The sequence below is a fragment of the Epinephelus moara genome, chromosome 9 (assembly GCF_006386435.1).
Source record: "Epinephelus moara isolate mb chromosome 9, YSFRI_EMoa_1.0, whole genome shotgun sequence".
NCBI classification, from domain to species: domain Eukaryota; kingdom Metazoa; phylum Chordata; class Actinopteri; order Perciformes; family Serranidae; genus Epinephelus; species Epinephelus moara.
Genome location: NC_065514.1, coordinates 35,847,786 through 35,866,534, shown reverse-complemented (window position 1 = coordinate 35,866,534; position 18,749 = coordinate 35,847,786). Strand labels below are relative to the sequence as shown.

The 18,749-nt window shown below is 39.7% G+C and overlaps 1 protein-coding gene across 2 annotated transcripts in view; it reads left to right on the top strand.

Moving 5' to 3' along the window:
- Positions 1-18,749, top strand: part of LOC126395298 (3'-5' RNA helicase YTHDC2) — a 150,746-nt gene that overhangs the window by 61,982 nt on the left and 70,015 nt on the right. For both annotated transcript variants that reach the window (XR_007570428.1, XM_050052656.1), the window contains exons 6-13: positions 911-1,077; positions 7,462-7,564; positions 7,939-8,095; positions 10,754-10,858; positions 10,961-11,109; positions 12,234-12,369; positions 17,681-17,807; positions 18,151-18,216. Coding sequence is in view for 1 of the 2 variants with exons in the window: in XM_050052656.1 (XP_049908613.1) it covers positions 911-1,077; positions 7,462-7,564; positions 7,939-8,095; positions 10,754-10,858; positions 10,961-11,109; positions 12,234-12,369; positions 17,681-17,807; positions 18,151-18,216 (1,010 nt within the window). In the remaining variant the exon portion in view is untranslated. The remainder of the gene's footprint in view (positions 1-910; positions 1,078-7,461; positions 7,565-7,938; positions 8,096-10,753; positions 10,859-10,960; positions 11,110-12,233; positions 12,370-17,680; positions 17,808-18,150; positions 18,217-18,749) is intronic.

The window sequence follows — 18,749 nt, the reverse complement described above, 5'->3', positions numbered from 1 at the left end:
TACATATATATATATATATATATATATATATATATATATATATGTATATATACGTATATACACATACTATATATATGTATATATATACACGTATATACAGTATATATATATATGTGTGTGTGTGTATATATATATGTATATGTATATATATATAGTGTACAGTGTATAGTGTATATATAGTACTGTATATGTTGTCAAGTTGCGAGCATTAGGGAGGTTTATATTACCAAAGGTTTATGACAAAATCACTTGACACCGACTCCCATCCTCCCATCTGCTCCTCTTTTTGGAGCTACTGCGGAGTTGCTAATAATTTTGCTTTCAGCCATGCTTGTTGTTGCTGAGTAACAGTATGACGTCAATATGTCAAGTCGAAATATTCTAGGTATCACGATATGAATTTTTCATATGTTAAAAATAATACCGGTATTATCGTAAACAATATGATATGGCACACTCTTACTGCGCAGGTGCAGATCACTCACCATATAGTGTCAGAGCATTTGTTCCTGCCTTAATATGTGTAGGTTTTTTTGTTGTTATTGTCCTTATTTGACAGTGGAGTGAAGGTCCCCAGGGGAAATTGCATCTGGGACATTGAGGTTACTTGGCATTGTGCCTGAATCGTTAGGTTTCCAGGATGTCCCTACTTGTGACAAGTATAATTATTATTTATATTTGGATCAGTTTTATTGATTCAGCCATTTACTTCAGAAATATTGGGACATGAAAACAGATTAACACAATCTTGAAAAGGATTAATTTATCCTCTCATTTACAAACTTTCAGGTTTGTAGGGACTAAAGCCACTGCATATCCCCTGAATAACTGCTCTGTAGTATGTGTGGTAAAGATAGAGCCTTAGGATGAACTCTGTAAAGGTAATCCAATGTCACTGTGCATTATCCAGATCCCACAGTTCCTGCTAGATGAGTGCAGCAGGACTGGAGAACCCTGCAGGATCTTCTGCACTCAGCCCAGACGCCTGGCTGCCATTGCTGTGGCTGAGAGAGTGGCAGCTGAGAGAGGAGAGAGCGTGGGCCAGACTGTCGGTTATCACATCAGACTAGAGAGCAGGTAGATGAGACTACAGCCTTTTATTTCTGGTAGAAAGACACCAGCATTTTTTATGTTAATAAGCTACACTTGAAACTTCTAGTTGAATAAAGGGACGAGCTACAGGAGCTGTCTGTCAGCATATCAAGCCAACTCAAGTCAGATTCCAGTTAATTACAAAAAAAAAAAAAAAAAAAAGCTTGCTCTAAAGGACTTTGAAAAATTGTACAGTACAAGAACAGACAGCCACACTTTCTCACACAGGTTGAGTTTCAAATTACATACTAATGTACTGCATACTACATACTCAAACAGTATGTACTGCAGACTGCTTACTAAATTACAGGTTAAGTAGTAGTGAATGACCCGCTCCACCCTCTGAATTTGAATAGAACTACGCACATTGGAAACCAGTATTCTACACAAAGGCCTTTAGTCACTTTATCTAACAAAATGAGTAGAAGCTTAGTGTTTTTGTAGGGGAACACCATTCCATATTTGCTATGGAAATTTGGACACATTGAATTCCAGCTTTTGAATTATTATGTGTGGTTTGGAAATTGAATGTTTTCTGATTAAATTGAATTTCAGAAATTTCTGAGTTTTGAAATTTAAGTTCAGTTTTATGCACTAAACTTTTAAGTTTGTTCCCCAAATTTAGTTTCAATCTTCAGAGACAAAGTCAACCAGTTCTTACTCACCATTAAGATTGTGTGGAATTGTGCACTCATAGCACTGAACTGTTGCATACATAATGGATGCAAAATCAATTTTGCCTGCAGTGGGTGAGTAGGTTATATTGATAAAATGGCTGCATCCATTTCTTTTTAATACTTTTTATGTGAAATGTTGTAGAAAAAATTGGTACAATAAACTCTGTGCTTGTTTGCTTTTCGGCAATATTGACAATTAAAAGTATGTCTGAACTTGATCTGTAATTGGATCTGCATTTGAAGAACTCTGTTGGGAATTTATTCTGCCACAGCAGTTCACCTGGGGAGCTAAAGGTTTTTTTATATTTTAAATTTAATATCAGATACTCAGATCCTCCTCAAAGCTCTGCTGGCACAAATACAGTCTGCACAGTTGTCACCTTGTCAGATGTTCAGAACTACTGGCATCTAAAAACTTTCATAAATTTGAAAGTTATGGTGCACTTGAATATTTTTGCAAATAATAGTTCTTTTCTTAAATGTACAACTCCGTTATCAGAGACTTTATACACACTGTATTCGTTCATGGAGATTTTATTTTTACCTTCCTAAATTCGTATTTTTTTCTATGCCTGTTATGTGTCATTTCACTAGCATGGATCACATCACAAACAATACATGAGTACATATTGAATATTGAGCAGTGCCCTATGAAGTCCGTTTGAATTTTTTGCAGAGTCTGTTTTATATTTTTCCAAATTCTGTTTTATGATTTAAGCGTATTTCATGAAAAGAAACTGTCTAAATCATGTGGTGGATGAATAGTTCCAACAAAAATATTCAAAATTGAATGGATATCAATGAATTTAATGTAATACAACAATGAACTTTTTTTTTAATCAAAGAAAGGTCTAATGTCTCATTCCTCAGTTTTTTGAAGGACTTAGTTGTCTCAGAGGGACTCTTTAACATGACTGCAGGGTTCAACAATATTGTTCACTGTAAGGATTTGTTTCTTCTGCAACCCAACATCAAAGAATAAAGTAATTTCCCTCACAATTTAGTGAGATTTTAGGTAACATGTTTTATATGTCCTGTAAATATAATCAAAATAGTCTTATTTCTGTATTTACACTTAGTAAACACCTTATTTTGAAAATATTTTTTAAAGTGCATTTACAGGTCAGAATACAGAAACACTCAAACTGTAGTGACAGCTGGTTTGACCACGGAGATGGAGAGTCAGCTAGCTTGATGCAGAAACATCAGGTGCTGCCTCTCGACCTCTGGACCACCCAAGCAGCACAGGAGGACAGGATTTGACTTAGCTTGGCTGACTGAGAAAAAGGCAGCAGTCAAGCTAGCTGTCAGTCACATCTACATGGTCAAACCAGCCAACACTAAAGTTTGAGATAGACACAGGCAGAGCAGAGCAAAGTCTCTGCGACAACTGACAGCATTCTGTCAGTGTTGGCAGCAGGGCTGCCCCTGACCAAATTGTGGCCCTAAGCGAAATTTAATTTGGAATTTTATTTATAGCCTATCAATATATACGACCACCAACTGGTCATTTTACCACTCCTTTTCATCAGAGGTAAATGCATAGGGCGTAAACAAGACATTCAATAAATGTTAATCAGGGCCCCTGGAAAAAAAAAATTCTCCAGTCTAGACAGAGACTGGAGACAGAGATTCCTATGTAATGATTAGCAGCTTAGGTGTTTGTGCCACAAAGTTTTATTTCAACAACATACCCACCTTCAAGTGAAGCATGAGCTTCCTCTTGTTTTGCCTTTTTTTCCCCTCTTGCTCACTCCTGACTCCTGATGTCTTTTGGACAACATGTCGACAACTCTTCACCTGCTGCAGCTCTGCAAGTGCCTGCCGGCGCACCCCTCTGATTGGTCAGATGTCGAGTGCTGTCAATCATTGCAGCGACGCATGCGCGGTCAGATTACAGGTCTCTTCTCTCCTTCCTCGAGCTGATTCTATGCGCGCCTCACGGTAGCGCATATGTGCATCCATTGCGCATATGCGCAAATGCGTCCCCTCGTGCAAAATGTGGCTCCCCATGGAAGATGAGGCCCTACGCACAGTGCGTGTTCTGCGTTTAGGGAGGGGCGGCCCTGGTTGGCAGTGTTCTGTCTGTGTGTGTGTGTGTGTGTGTGTGTGTGGAAGAGCTGAGTCCCACCCTTGGTAAAACACCAGTGCAGACAGCAGTGAGTCCATAATTGACCTAAAACATAGCAGCATAGTTTATTTGTTCATTAGTAGGGTTGGGACTCGTTAGGATTTTAACGATTCCAATTCCTTACCGATTCCTTCTTAACGGTCCGATTCCTTACCGATTCCTGTTACCGATTCCTCTTACCGATTCCTACATTATATTCATTATACTTGCTATACTTAAACAAGTATATAATAAACACAAATGCAATCATACAAATACAAAAACTTTATTCTAACTGTTGCACAGTACAATTAGATGAAAATACACATTTGTGTGTTGTGTGTATTTCAGATTTAGAGCTTGTATCATCTCCCTGAGAATATATAACAACAAAAAGTGATTCTCTGATTTCTACAGTAACACTATTAAAATTAACCACAACAATGTAATAAAAAAATACTTATATGCATTCATGCTTGGGCACTGTTATTTACGTGACAACACCTGAACAGAAAACACACACACACATTGGCTGTTTGTTTCTACCGCTCCCCTCGCTGGAAGCGGACCTCCCGCCGCCAGCCTCCGCCTTGATTAAATGCTGAAAATTAAATAAAAGAGGGAGACAGGTGTCTCCTATTTTATCTTATTTTGTTATATTTCTCCCTCTCCCCTCGCTGGAAGCGTCGGACCTCCCGCTGCCCGCTCCCGTCTCAAACACGGAGGTCTCAATCTCCGCTGAGCACCCACGGCGCACGCCCAGCCTGTTAAATAGCCTGTAACCATGACAACTGTGTGACACAAACTCAGTGCTTTAGTGATTAGATAATGTCGGGCTCGGTCGGGTTCGGACAGACATATGCGGCCCGTGCCGCACTCTAATGGAAATGCACGTGACATTTTTTTGTTTTTGTTTGTTTTTTTACAATCTAGGAACCGTTTGCAGGAACCGTTACGCCAAATGTGATGGAACCAGTTCCGGAACCGGAACTTTGGACCCGGTTCCAAAAAAGAACCGGATCCGGATCCCAACCCTATTCATTAGGCTTATGTGCTTTGAGTAAAACGCATATAATGGTAGGAAAACCCAGATGTTTATAAATTCCATCCACAATTGGCAAATTCCACAATATTCCGTGTTTTACACTTCATTCCACTTTTGTTTTCAAATTCTGTGATTTTGTCCGTGTTTTCTGCATTTTGGAAATCATAGGGCCCACATGAGGTTTGATGATTGGTCAGTTTAGGGTGGTTAGGGGTGGATTTACAGATCAGATTATGTGTAAAATGTGATAGAGATAGTTGTGTAAAGAATAACAAAACTAGAATTACCACCCCTGGTTGTATGCTCAGATTATGGAATATTATAACATCTCCTACCATACTTATGCAGATGACACACAACTTTACATAACAGTGTCACCAGATGACTACAGTCCCCTACATCTGCTAAATAAGTGCATTGACGAAATCAATACATGGATGTGCCAGAATTTTCTACAACTAAACACAGACAAAACTGAGATAGTTGTTTTTGGCCCCAAAGAACAAAGATCAATAGTCAGTGCTCACCTTGACGCCATGACACTAAAACCTACAAATCAAGCCAGAAATCTTGGTGTAGTTCTGGACTCAGACCTAAATTTCAATAGTCACATTAAGACAATTACTAAATCAGCCTACTACCACCTTAAAAACATAGCAAGAATAAAAGAATTTCTGTCTAAACAAGATACAGAAAAACTTGTTCATGCTTTCATTTTCAGCAGGCTGGACTATTGTAACGGTGTCTTCACAGGCCTGAGTAAAAAATCAATCAGACAACTGCAGCTCGTCCAGAACGCTGCTGCCAGAGTCCTCACCAACACCAAGAGAGTGGAGCACATTACACCAGTGCTTAAGTCACTGCACTGGCTTCCTGTGTGTCAAAGGATAGACTTTAAAATCTTGTTACTTGTCTATAAAGCACTAAATGGTCTCGGGCCTAAATACATCTCTGATATACTTGTACGTTATGAAGCATCCAGACCCCTCAGATCATCTGGAACAGGTTTACTCAGTGTTCCCAGGATCAAAACCAAACAAGGTGAAGCAGCCTTTAGTTTCTATGCTCCCCGCCTGTGGAACAAACTTCCAGAATATCTGAGGTCGGCTGAAACTGTCAACTCATTTAAATCAGGGCTTAAAACATTACTATTTACTGCAGCTTACCAGTGAACTAGATATGTAACTTATTGTTAGGATAATCTGTAGCTATTGTTTTTATATTTGTCTGCTGTTGCTTTTGCTTTATGTTTGCTTTTTAAATGCATTTTCTGCACTGTTTTTAACTATTTATTTTCTTGCTTTTAGCTCTTGTTTTTAATGATCTATTGTTTTTAATGTATTTCTCTTGTAAAGCACATTGAATTGCCTTGTGTATGAATGGTGCTATATAAATAAAATTGCCTTGCCTTGCCTTGCCTATGCCTCCAGGCACCAGTCAAGTTTCTCTTACAGTTTACATCTGTGAAAACATGGATACTTCACACACATCTCCCCCTGACAGCAGAGAAGATGTATACAGTCAGCACAGTTTCAAGATTAGTGTCACCAATTCAGTATCTGACCAAATATTTCCCCTTCTGTTCCTGAGATATGACGTTGAGTAATGGCCAGAAAAGTGTTTTATGCAGAACATTACAATGCGACAGTGATGTTGACCTTTGACCTTTTGATACACAATGTCCTCATGTAATTATTTTATCCTAGTAGACATTTGTGTGAAGTTTTGTCATAATTAGTATATGAATTTTTGAGTTATGGCCAAAAACATTGTGAGGTTACACTGACCTTTACCTTTGACCTTCAACCACAAAATTCTAATCAGTTTATTTTTCAATACATGTGGAAGTTTGTGTCAAATTTAAAGAAATTCCTTTAAGGTGTTTTTGAGATATCATGTTCACGAGAATGACACAGATGCAAGTTTACATTGGCCTTTAACTTTGATCAGTGAAATCTAATCATTTCATTGTTGAGTCCAAGTGAGCATTTGTGCTAAATTGAAGAAATTCCCCTATGGTGGTCTTGAGATATTGTGTTCAAAAAAATTAAACGGACAAAGTCACAGTGATCTTGACCCTGACCAAAGTCAAATCAGTCATCATTGAGTCCAAGTGAAAGTTTGTGCCACATTTTAAGAAATTCCCTCAAGGCGTTCTTGAGAATATCGTGTCCACAAGAATGGGATAGACAAATGTATGGACGGACGGACAATCCGACAACATAATGCCTCCAGCCACGACTATGGCCGGCACGGAGGCATAAAAAACGCTTGAGAGAGAAGTTTAAACTCTGGCACTAAATGTGTCATGTGATTACAGCTTTGCATTAATGTAAAAGACAAAAAGCTATTACTTGGCTAGATGAAGTGAGTGTTAACCTGTATCACAGGTGATGAGAGGTGTGGCTGAAGTGTGCTCCTGCGCCTAAACCCAAGTTAACTATTTAACCTTTCTATCATACATTTGAGAGATTGTGGAACACTTATATTGCTTAATGTGGACATTTCTCTTGTAACTGTTGACTTTGAAATCTCAGGGTCTCCCCCAAGACACTGCTGACCTTTTGCACCAGTGGAGTGTTCCTCAGAACATTGATGGCTGGAGATAGCAGCCTGACAACTGTCACACATGTAATAGTGGTGAGCATCAAGACTAAAAATAAACTGGACATACAGTCTCAGAAAACTGCTTAAATCTGTCGTCCTGCCTTATGGAATCCGCCTATTTGAGGCTGGGCATTTTCTTTGAAGAGTAACATCCATCTGAAAAGCAATGTTTTGCTGCCCTCCCTGGTTGAATATGTGCAGCCACACCCAGCAGTGGTGTCACGGGGTCCTGGAGTCCACCACTACATCACTGCTGCAAGGTGAAAAGTTAAACCACTGGAGGTCAGCAAAAATAAGATTTTCAGGGGATGTTTAAGTCCCCCTTTAAAGGTCTTTAAGTTCCCAGTTTGACTTTTGTTTTGAGCTCACTGAGAAAACATCCTTTTAAAGTGACTGTTTTTCAACAGGATGAGGTGCATGAGCGTGATGGTCTGACTGACTTCCTGCTCACTAAGATGCGGGATGTGCTTCAGAAGATCCCCACACTGAAACTGATCCTCTCCAGTGCAGCTCTGGATACAGACCTGTTCCTTCAATACTTTGGCTCCTGCCCTGTCATCCAACGTAAATCCTACCAACTCTTAATTCACTGAATTGATGCTCAGACCAGCTGTTGCTGCTTAATAAGTTTGCTTCTACATTAGTGCTGGTTGCATGTTGCATGTTGCATGTTGCATGTTGCATGTCAGCTAGTTTGCTTCCCAGTGAAAGTATGAGAAGATGCAGAAAAACTCTAATCTTTTTTTTTTTTTTTTTTTTTTTTAATCATTGCAGATCAATCTGCCATTTTTCTCATATGCTAAAGAGGAAAAGCACAAAAATAAAACCGAACAGACTGAGACAACACACAACCACAAAACAAGTCAAATGTCTATACATGTTACATGGTTACATTCTCGGCTTTCATTTTTTTCCCTACATAGATCAAGAAAGGCTGCCAAATTGCTTAGAAACTCAGACCAGACCCAGATATCTGAGAAATTGCATAATCTCTTTAATCCAATTAGAATGCAGCCTGGTAAGACATTCCTGATGATGTGATCTCAACATTCTGTTTTGCTCTTTGTATCAGTCTTGACACCCAAAACACTTTCCAGAAATTAAGATCAAATCCAGGCCAATCAGAGATCATCACCATTGTTGACAGTGTAAGCAGCCAATCAGGGACTACATTGCAGTTTATGATGTAAAATGCAGGCCACAGCTTGCAGAACAGTATGGCGCCTTCCAAGCAACAAGTGCTATCTCTAACATTAGTAGAGTAAACACAGCAATGAGTGAAGTTATTGCAGAAATAGTCTATAATAAAGATGAAAGAAGAACAAGAGTATGCACTCAGAGTTTCTTGGATGAAAAGACGTTTTTGACGCTCTTCCACTGGATTTGGCAAATGCTTTGTTTATTAAGGAGTTTGTCATGGCGAGTACTCCCACCCACTGAAAGTGTATGGGGCAGCACAGAGTCCAGACTAATACAGAGAGTGAAACAGAATGCTGAGCTCACATCATCAGGATGGTCTTACCAGGCTAATAATCTCTCCCCCCAGGCCTGCATAGGGGGTGAGATTCTTTCCATCGTAATAGTGTATGCAAAAGGCCAGCATGTTGCTCACATTAAGTACTCAGATGCATACCCTACGGTACAACACCAGATAGAACAATAAGAGGGGATGCATCTATTGGCTGCTCTAACATTATAGAGGATGTTTTGAAAATAGACTGCCATAAATTATACAGTCTTGGACATGTCCAAAGCATATGAAATAGACCTGCAGGATCTTGCTTGCATCTATCTCATGTAGGATACAAATCCGGTCTAATTCTAGACAATCTAACCGTGACCAATGAAGTCAGTGTACTATCTTGATTTGTCCAACAGCATGCCGTTGACAAATGGATGATGAGTACCGTAAAACGTCAATTATTAGCCTGGGCTGCTTAATCCTGTTTCACAACTTGGATGAATTTTTTTTATGAAAAACCCTTTTGTTTTTTTGATTGGTTGACTCTTACGGACCAAAGGAATATAAATAACTTATTAACTGGGTAATTGAGGAATGGACACATATTTTGACTTTATGACAGCTTCTGAGGAAGGGAGTCACCACTTGTTTTTTCGTCATGCATGAACTTATGGTGCTCATGGTTTCAGTACGATTAACTGAATGATTGAATTATGGAGAATCTAACTGAGCTAACAATGTGTAGCATTTACATATTGACCAAAGTATAAACATTTATATTTATATGTGTGACCTAAACAGCTATTATCGTTAGCTCAAGTGGGTAGCCAGCAGCCCCGTTCTACACATCCAGAGAATTCCATAAAAATTAACTGCTTGAGAGCTAGACCAGGCGTTTATTTGAGACAGGCCTTTATTTGTCAAAATGTGTGGATACACTGGGTTAGTAAAGGGACTGGATGTTTAAGTGGACTAGGCTTTTAATTGAAATTTTATGGTAATCTAATGTTAGCAATTTATGTAAATTGATAAGGTTATATATCCTACCTATAGTCTTCACAGAACCTAGTTCATTTCAAGCTCACTCAATCCTTTATAGGTTCTGCAAGTATGATGGAACCTGTTGTTCTAAAACTCAGAGCGTGTTTATCCTAAGTTTAAATAAGAAAAAGACATACAATGAAATGACAGAATTAGTTTGTTTTTAAAACTATTAAGAGTTTTAGTTTTTTTTTTTTAACATTACTAAGACTCAGAATGTTCATCATGTTTTTTTTATATATCTGCAATACTTGACACTCCCCTTTATCCATTCATATACAAACATTTTTGGCGCATTGAAAACCTGTGGAGATGCAGGCAAAAAAAGCCAAAAAATACTGAATTGCAGTACAAATTTCTCATTGAAACTTCCATAGAACATCAATAGTATCACTCATGCAAACTGATGCCATTTCTGAGTAGCCTAACTTTTCCTGAAATAACAAAAATGAAAGCTGAGCAAATATGGTCAAGGGTTAAAACCTTTATTTGCTCAGGTAAATGAAGGGACACAGCATTCTCCAGAATATCACATGCACAACTTACCATGAATTGGCACAAAAAGATTGAATACTGGAGTGAATGTAACATCCAGAACACATTTCACTCGAAACAGGTCGTTCTAAATAAAAAGAGGGTTGATTATTAACTGAAACAATGCAAATTCAGATGTGATGTTCATCTGTATGTGGTTTTGAGTTTTGTTTTTTGTTTTTTAGTCAAAGGAAGACAGTTTGAAGTGAAGGAAGTCTTTCTGGAGGACATTCTGAGGCTGACTGGCTTTAATAAGGACATGAGAAAATTCAAGGAAGAGACACAGAGAAGTATGGGTTTTTACATTAATTTGTCCACTGAGAAAAAACATTACAGTCTTCCATCTGGTTTTGTCTTAATCTCCTGTCTGTGTCACATGCTCTGGTTCTCAGAGGAAAAGAAGCAGAAATGTTTGATGGAGTGGTGTATGGCAGTAGAGCACAGTTCTGTTGAGGAGAAACCGAGGACTCCTGTGTCTGCCCCAGGCGTCCTCCAGGACAGCAGCTCCTTGGACAGAGGGGACAGCACTTTCAACAAGCTGGTAAACCAACAATCTCTCACACACACACACACACACACACACACACACACACACACACACACACCACTCTTTATTAAGGGTTGGAATCTTTTTTCACTATGTCCCGAAAGGAAAACATTGTCAACATCTGTCTAATAATCTTATCTAATAAGATTGAGTTTTCAGTCTGTTCATCTCACTTCAATCCTTTTATTTGCAGCAAAATATATGTAGTGGACTGAAAAAGCAATTGATTTTATTATTCAAGTAGGCTACCTAAAGTTTGATTTGCATTTATAATATTAGTTCTTTAATAAAAACAATGACACTTGGCACTGTGAGACAATATGATTAGTGGGTCTGATAGTCACAGTATTCTAATGTTCAGTATCTCACCTTGTTATCGATGTAGTTACAAGATACTCGTTAGATATGTGGCCTCTGCTGTCACGTGTAGCAGCATTGCTCCTTTTCCCTGAAGATGAAGCTTACAACAGTATTTTTTTTAAAAAAAAGTAATAATTTCTCCTATTTATATCAGTGGGAAATTTGTGTGAAATGACACAAGACACTGATACTGTTGTGTTACATCCCTGCTGGTCACCAACATTGTTAGATGTTAATATTAAGTTGAATTTAGGTTGTGATATCAGGTTACCAAATTTTAGTCTCTAATGCCAATGTCAATTTGACGTAAAATACTGATGACAGATGATGTTGATATTTTGTTGGTTTTAAGTTGTGTTCTTAAGTAACCAAAATGTCATCAAAAATCTTGATGTAGAATAATGAAATTTAGTCATAACGTATGAAGAACAAAACCCAACGTGGGCAAAATGTCATGTTGTGAACGTCCACACAACTTAAAATTCTAAGATCGTTAGACATTTTAAATATCATCTTTCTGATGTCACGATGACATTAAGTGCTAGCTTGGATGCCATGCCTGTTTTGCTTCCAGAGTGCTGCTTAAATCAGACATTTGGGCAGGATTATGCTAGTGTTGTTTGGTTCAGTGTTAAAAAAAAGGCAGATTTTACAGCAGTAGCGTGGAATATCTGTTTAAAGAGTACTGTTGAATGTGTGTGTGTTGTGTGAAACCTGCTTTGCACCAGGTTGAGTTAGTATACGATTTTGTGTCACAGAATGAGAATGATACAGAACATCTGGAGCCATGGCTGCGGAAGGAGATGGACTCAAGCATTTCCAGTGTTTTCCTCAGTGAAGACCAGGTTGCTTTCATTCAGCTCTTCAACCTCATCCTCTATGAAGGTGTTAACGGTATGACTCTCAGAGCTTATCTCTGCTCATAAGCCCAGTTCAGACCAAAGATTCGTGACAAAGCCAAAACCGTTTTAGAATGTTACAGAGGAAAGTTGCAGCAGTGTGAACTGGCTCGTCTGAGCTCGACTCAAACCGGCTGATGGAGTCACCTGCAACTCAGCTGGTCAAATCGCAGGCGGCTGGTTTTAGAACATTAAGCACGTCATTTGTTTCAACAGCCGATCGGTTTGTATTGAAGTCAGCTGGTCAAGTCAAAATGACCACAGATGGCGTGTTCGCTTGCTGCGGCAGGTGCTCTGTCCCCGCCTAGCCCTCTGTTCCCATCCTCATGGTGTGCTGGTGTCGGACGGTGGGTCGCTGATGCTGCTTGCTGTATGTGCTAAGCCCCCCCACATACACCTACACACATTCTCACTGACTGATTAATTGCCGCTGATTATTTATATTATTGTGATGTATTGATTATGAATACAGTCCATCTGATGCTCGTTTTGTTTCTGTTTTTTGCCATTTCATCATCACTACAAATGCAAGCCAGTATCTCACTATCACTATCCTCATTCATATTTTAAGAAGCTACAAATTATATTCAGCCACAGAAATTAGAACCAGCATGTTTTTTTAGAATGTTGCAGAACAGCACATTCCAAGGAGTTGCGTGTTTCAACTCGTCTTGCTGCGAATCTTTGGTCTGAACTGGGGATTACTCACCTTTCTGGAATCATTCATTTTATAACTTCGAAATTTTGCATTTCAACAATATTAGAATGGTAATAATCTTGTACGTGATGAAATAAAAATTCCAGTGGATGATGTAATACACTCCTTTTGCACCATGAGTAGCGTTTGTACACGGCTATTTTAAACAAGGGTAAAGCCACTACAAATAGACTATAGATTCCTTTCCCATTGCCAGTAGACCAGAGTTGTGTATACAGCTCTGCAGCAGATGAGTATGCCTTTCTGTATGTCATGTCATGTTATCTACTTTATTTATATAGCACTTTACAACGACCACAGGTGAATCAAAGTGCTTCACAAGAGATTAAAAAAACAATCAAAAACACAACAGATTCATGAATAAAAAACAACAAATAAAAGGATAAAACAATAAAATAAAATAAAATAGGAGTGTCACCACATTACTGAGTATTAAAAGCCATCCTAAATAAATAAGTTTTAAGTTTAGATTTGAAGAGGCTCAGGTCAGAGGCAAGACTTATGTCAGTGGGGAGTTTATTCCAGAGCCTGGGTGCAGCAACAGAAAAAGCTCGGTCACCCCAGTGTTTGTATTTAGACCTGGGCTCTTCCAACAAGAGTTGGTTAGAGGACCTCAGAGCCCTGCCACACTCTATGTGTGTTTAGTTTTTTTTTTTTTTTTTTTGGTGTGTTCGACATCAGGCCAGGTCATTAATCAGAAGAGATGAGTATAGAGGCCAGTGAAAAGGTTAGGTTAGGTTAGGTTAGTTAGGTTTTATTGTCCCAGAGGGGAAATTCTTTTCCACAGCACTGTACTTGTTGGACTCAGCATACAGTGGTTACTTCTTTTTATATACCTCTAACTTATTCAGTCTGTCTCAAACTCGGTGCAGTGTGGATCGATTATCGTGCTGCTTGGGCAGAGATGTATTTTTTGGTGGCACATCATTGCCTTTCCAGTAAAGGAGCTAAGATTAATGTGCTTACCAAGGTGTTGTGTTTCCATCAATGCTGATTGGAGACGGAGCCAATTAATACCTGCGATTACTGCAGAGCCATTTGACCTGGTGTGAATGCCAATTAAAACTTTTCCCATTACATTAAAAAGCCAGATATTAGTGGATGTTAGTGGGTTTTTATGGGGTGGAAAAGGGGCTATTGAAGACATCTGGGATTTCTTTCATCAATTTGATGATGTACCTTTATTTATCAGGGATATAATTTACGGGATTAGACAGTTCCATCTGTTTTATTATACATTAACAGTTTTCAGCTGAATTTCTAAATTGTGATATACTATATAGATGTTGGAAGATAAGAATACACGCATAGCGATAGAGTATTTTATCCACATGGCCCACCCATAACTGCTGATAGTGCATAACTGCCCATAAAACCACATCTAGTTGAGGTATTATGTGTATTTATGAATTCTGGACAGAGCTGTCTGTTTCTCCCTGCTTTCAGCTTTTAAGCTAAGATAGTCTTACCATCTTCTGGCTCAAGCTTCATGTTTTCCATAAGCCCTGTTTTCACCAAACACTTCCGGTAAGTGACCCTTCAGACATGCTACCCAGACCCTAGGTCCATTACCAAAAGTGTTTGTCATCCAAGAGAGACAATAAAAATTAATGAAATAGTTGCCATATTGAAATTAAAGGTGTGTTGATGGATCCGGTATGCTCCCACTTGGCCCAGGCCCCCTGCTTGCCCATGCCCACTATTCTGCTGAAGCCAACTTCTTCCACTTTTGCATGCATTTCCTCCTGAATTAGCTTTTGCCTCTCCTTTCCCCTGGCCTCTGCCTTGCCTTAGCTTGGCTGACTACCTCCTCAGCACGCCACTTTCTTCCTGTTCTCACCTCTACACTCGCAGAAGAGACCTTGGTATCAGAGGAGTCTTGGTAGAGCAGGACTTCCCTGGCTCTGGTGACCTTGAGCTTTTCCATCAGACTGCTGAATGGAAGCTGCGGCTTGGTGCTTTGCCCATAAAGGGCGATGCTGCTGAGACTCCAGGGCAGGCCCATTCACCTGAGCTGGAAGCTGTTTATCTTCCTTTCGAAGCTCTCCACAGTGGTAATCAGAGTTTCATAGATCAGCAGTGGCCAGAGGAGTCGAGGCAGGATCCCATGTTGATATGTCCAGGCCTTGAACTTACAGGGAAGTCCTGACCTGTCCACAGTAGAAAGCCAAGAGCTGAGGTCATTATTTGTTGCTCGACGTGCTGCTGTGTCCTTCATGACGCTGGTGAAGAGCTTACCCAAGGCCTTGACTGGTCTTGCAGTCACAGATGGAATTTTGGTGTCTCCCGGAAAGAATCAGAACTTGTCTGTAACCTTGCCTTTCCTAAGGACCAGAGACCTGGATTTTGCTGGTTAGAAGCTCATTTTCGCCCACGTCATGAGTCTTTCATTTCATCATTTCATTTTATAGTTAACTAATATATGTAAGACTTGCCACGGTATGAACAATGGTTATGTAAGACTCAAAACCAGCCGCCACTCAGCTCTGATCAAGAATGACTGTTCTCTGTTGACCAGTCAACAGACTGCAGTGTTTCAAGCTCCACCTTTTAGTACCAGATCTGTGTGCTATTTACCCCAACAGAGGGGTGACCAAAAATTTGAACAGTAAGGAACGGTTACATTGGTACCATCCGCAACTTTTCATGGTGGCAACGGAAAACTGTACCTGACTGCTAGGTGGGAATGGGGCTATACACTAGGGCTGGGCGATATGGACAAAAATTCATATCCCGGTATTTTCAGGCTGAATGGCGATACAGGATATATATCCTGGTATTTTCTACAAAGTGGGCTACATGTTCAGGTGCAAGCTGATCTTCGGCTGAAGTCCCATGTTATATTTGCTGCATGTGTTTTTCCACAGCAGGGCAGGTAAAAGAAGTTTACCTGTGGGAGGTGAGCTATTTGCACTGTGGCTGTTTCTGCTTTTACTCTTCCTTCCTCCCATATTTTTACACTTGTTTTAATTGAAGAAAAGCGGCTAATAAAGTTTTGCTAATTCCGTAATAAACATATTTTAATTCCTATTGAGTCTTCAAAATAAAAGTCCTCTGTTATTTTGTTAAGTGTAAACTTTTATTGTGAAGCAGCAAAATAAGGAAATGTTGAATTTTTGAGCAGCAACTTGAGTAAAAACAGGACACAGGAGAGAAACTAAACTCCTGTGGTGGCAAAACTGCTATTTAATGAACAGTTTAAAGAAAAAGTCTTCACATGTCGGCTGTCTTTCTTGAGTTTTAATAAGCATGAATGGAGACACTCAAACATACAACCGCATGAACAGTCAGTCAGTGAGTGCCTAGCAAGTCCTCTAGCCCTGCTATCTTTATAGTTCCCATAACACATGCACATCAACAGTCAAAATATGTGGCGCCTTGACCACAGAGATTCAGTTAGAAGCCACTTTTGGACCTACTCTGGAGAAGGAGTGGGTGTGAAGCTCGGCGTGGCACCGGGCATCTAAACTGATAACAGAAACACAAATCAGCGCTTGACTGGACATGGCTAAAAGTTAAAGCCATAGTGCGTAACTTCTGTCGCCTCCCAGCGGATAATGCCTTATTACAACTAATAAGCCGGCGGCACTTCCATGTACACAGAGTAACACTCTCTACACACCGTGTACACAGAGTAACACTTGCCAGTCGCCACACACCATACACAGAGTAACACTTGCCAGTCGCCACACACCGTACACAGAGTAACACTTGCCTTTGTGGTAGGATCCACTTCTGAACCGTGTCTCGGCCGCTTCTCCGCCATGTTGCTTTCTCTTTCTACCTGCGCTCTACCTCTTGCTATGACACTCTCCGCTCTTCCTCCCCCTCCCTTCTTGTTGTGAGGAAGCATTTCCTGTGTGCCAGCGCGGGAATGTTGCCAGTCTACACGCATACTAAAAATTATATATATTGAAAAATACCGCGAGATGTTAGAGGAGCCGATCAGCTTAATCAGCACTGTGTCATCTCCTCTAGTAGTGGCTTGGGTGAAACGGACATTTACGGACCTGTAGAAGTTACGCACTATAGCTTTAAAGAGGAAAAGGCCCACAGTATTGTACAGGTGCTACTACGGTAACTTCATTCATCTCACAGACTGATTTAGCGTAGTAGCTTGTGCAACGTAAAGACACTGTAGACTAATTAAGACACAGATTAAACAGAGGAGCAGCTCTGTGTCTCTCTTAGTGTTGATGGAGAATCTGAGTGAGTGAGTGAGTGGGGCGGAGCTGTGTGGAGAGTATGAGAGAGGAGAGATGAACACTATTTTGATATAAACGGCATTGTCTAAAACTATATCTTGCTTGAAAATATATTGATATATTGTAAAAAATCTATATACCGCCCAGCACTACTATACACACAAAATAGTGGTATCGATCCTCTTGCCTAATGCTCAGCAAAAAACATCTTACTCTGCAAAAAAGGGCATTTCCCAAGATGTTGAACTTTTCTTCCGACAGTTTGAATTTTAGTGGTGGCCCTGTGCTATCCTGAACATAAAACATGGGTATAGAACATGAATGGATGTAAGATATTATAAAGGCACTAGCTGTATTGTCATACTTTGTATTCTTTTCCCTAGTGGACTACAGGCACAGTGAGACAGGGGCCACACCTCTGATGGTGGCAGCAGGTCGAGGGTTCCTCACTCAGATGGAGCAGCTGCTCAACATGGGGGCAGACATCAACATGAAGGCCTCCAACGGGTGGTAGGACATCCACCATGTTATGTTACCAGGCTGATGTTAGGCCGCTATGTTAAAGTCTCTGCTATCTACAGTGATTCTCTTCCATTTTTGGTAGTTTTCCTTTTCTTGTCTGTTAAAAATGGAGGAGATATGTATTTTTACAGGCTTTTACAGGTAGGTATTTTCACGTGTCCAGGTGGCTTCACGATACAAACCAATGATGTAGCTACAGGAACTGCAAAGTTAACACTCAAGCCATTACATTTTCTACTTCTTAAGCCACTTTCTACTTTGTTTTGTTTTGTTTTAACATCCTTTAAGCTGTTGGGCATATGTGAGTGACATCTGATTATTTTCCTTTCAGGACAGCCTTAGACTTTGCCAAACACTTCCAGCAGACAGAAGCTATGGATCTACTCCAGTCATCAATGTGAGTGTAATGTTGACCTTCATATGCACTACTAAACTAACCACTATAAAAAAAGAGAAAAGGAGTTATTGGTTTTTTCTTTTTGTGAAAGAGAGGCAGTGTTACTAACAGGGCTGTGCCTGACTCAGTATTACACCAATGGACTCAGATTCAGCTGTTCAATACAAATACTGGACAATTAATTTTTTTTCCCATATAAAGTTTTAATGTTTGAACAGGGTTCAGCATGTTCAGTGTGACAGTGACATTAATGTGATATACACTGAACAAAAATATAAATGCAACACTTTTGTTTTTGCTCCCATTTTTCATGAGCTGAACTCAAAGATCTAAAACATTTTCTATACACACACACAAAAGACCATTTCCCACAAATATTGTTCACAAATCTGTCTAAATCTGTGTTAGTGAGCACTTCTCCTTTGCCGAGATAATCCATCCCACCTCACAGGTGTGGCATATCAAGATGCTGATTAGACAACATGAATATTGCACAGGTGTGCCTTAGGCTGGCCACAATAAAAGGCCACTCT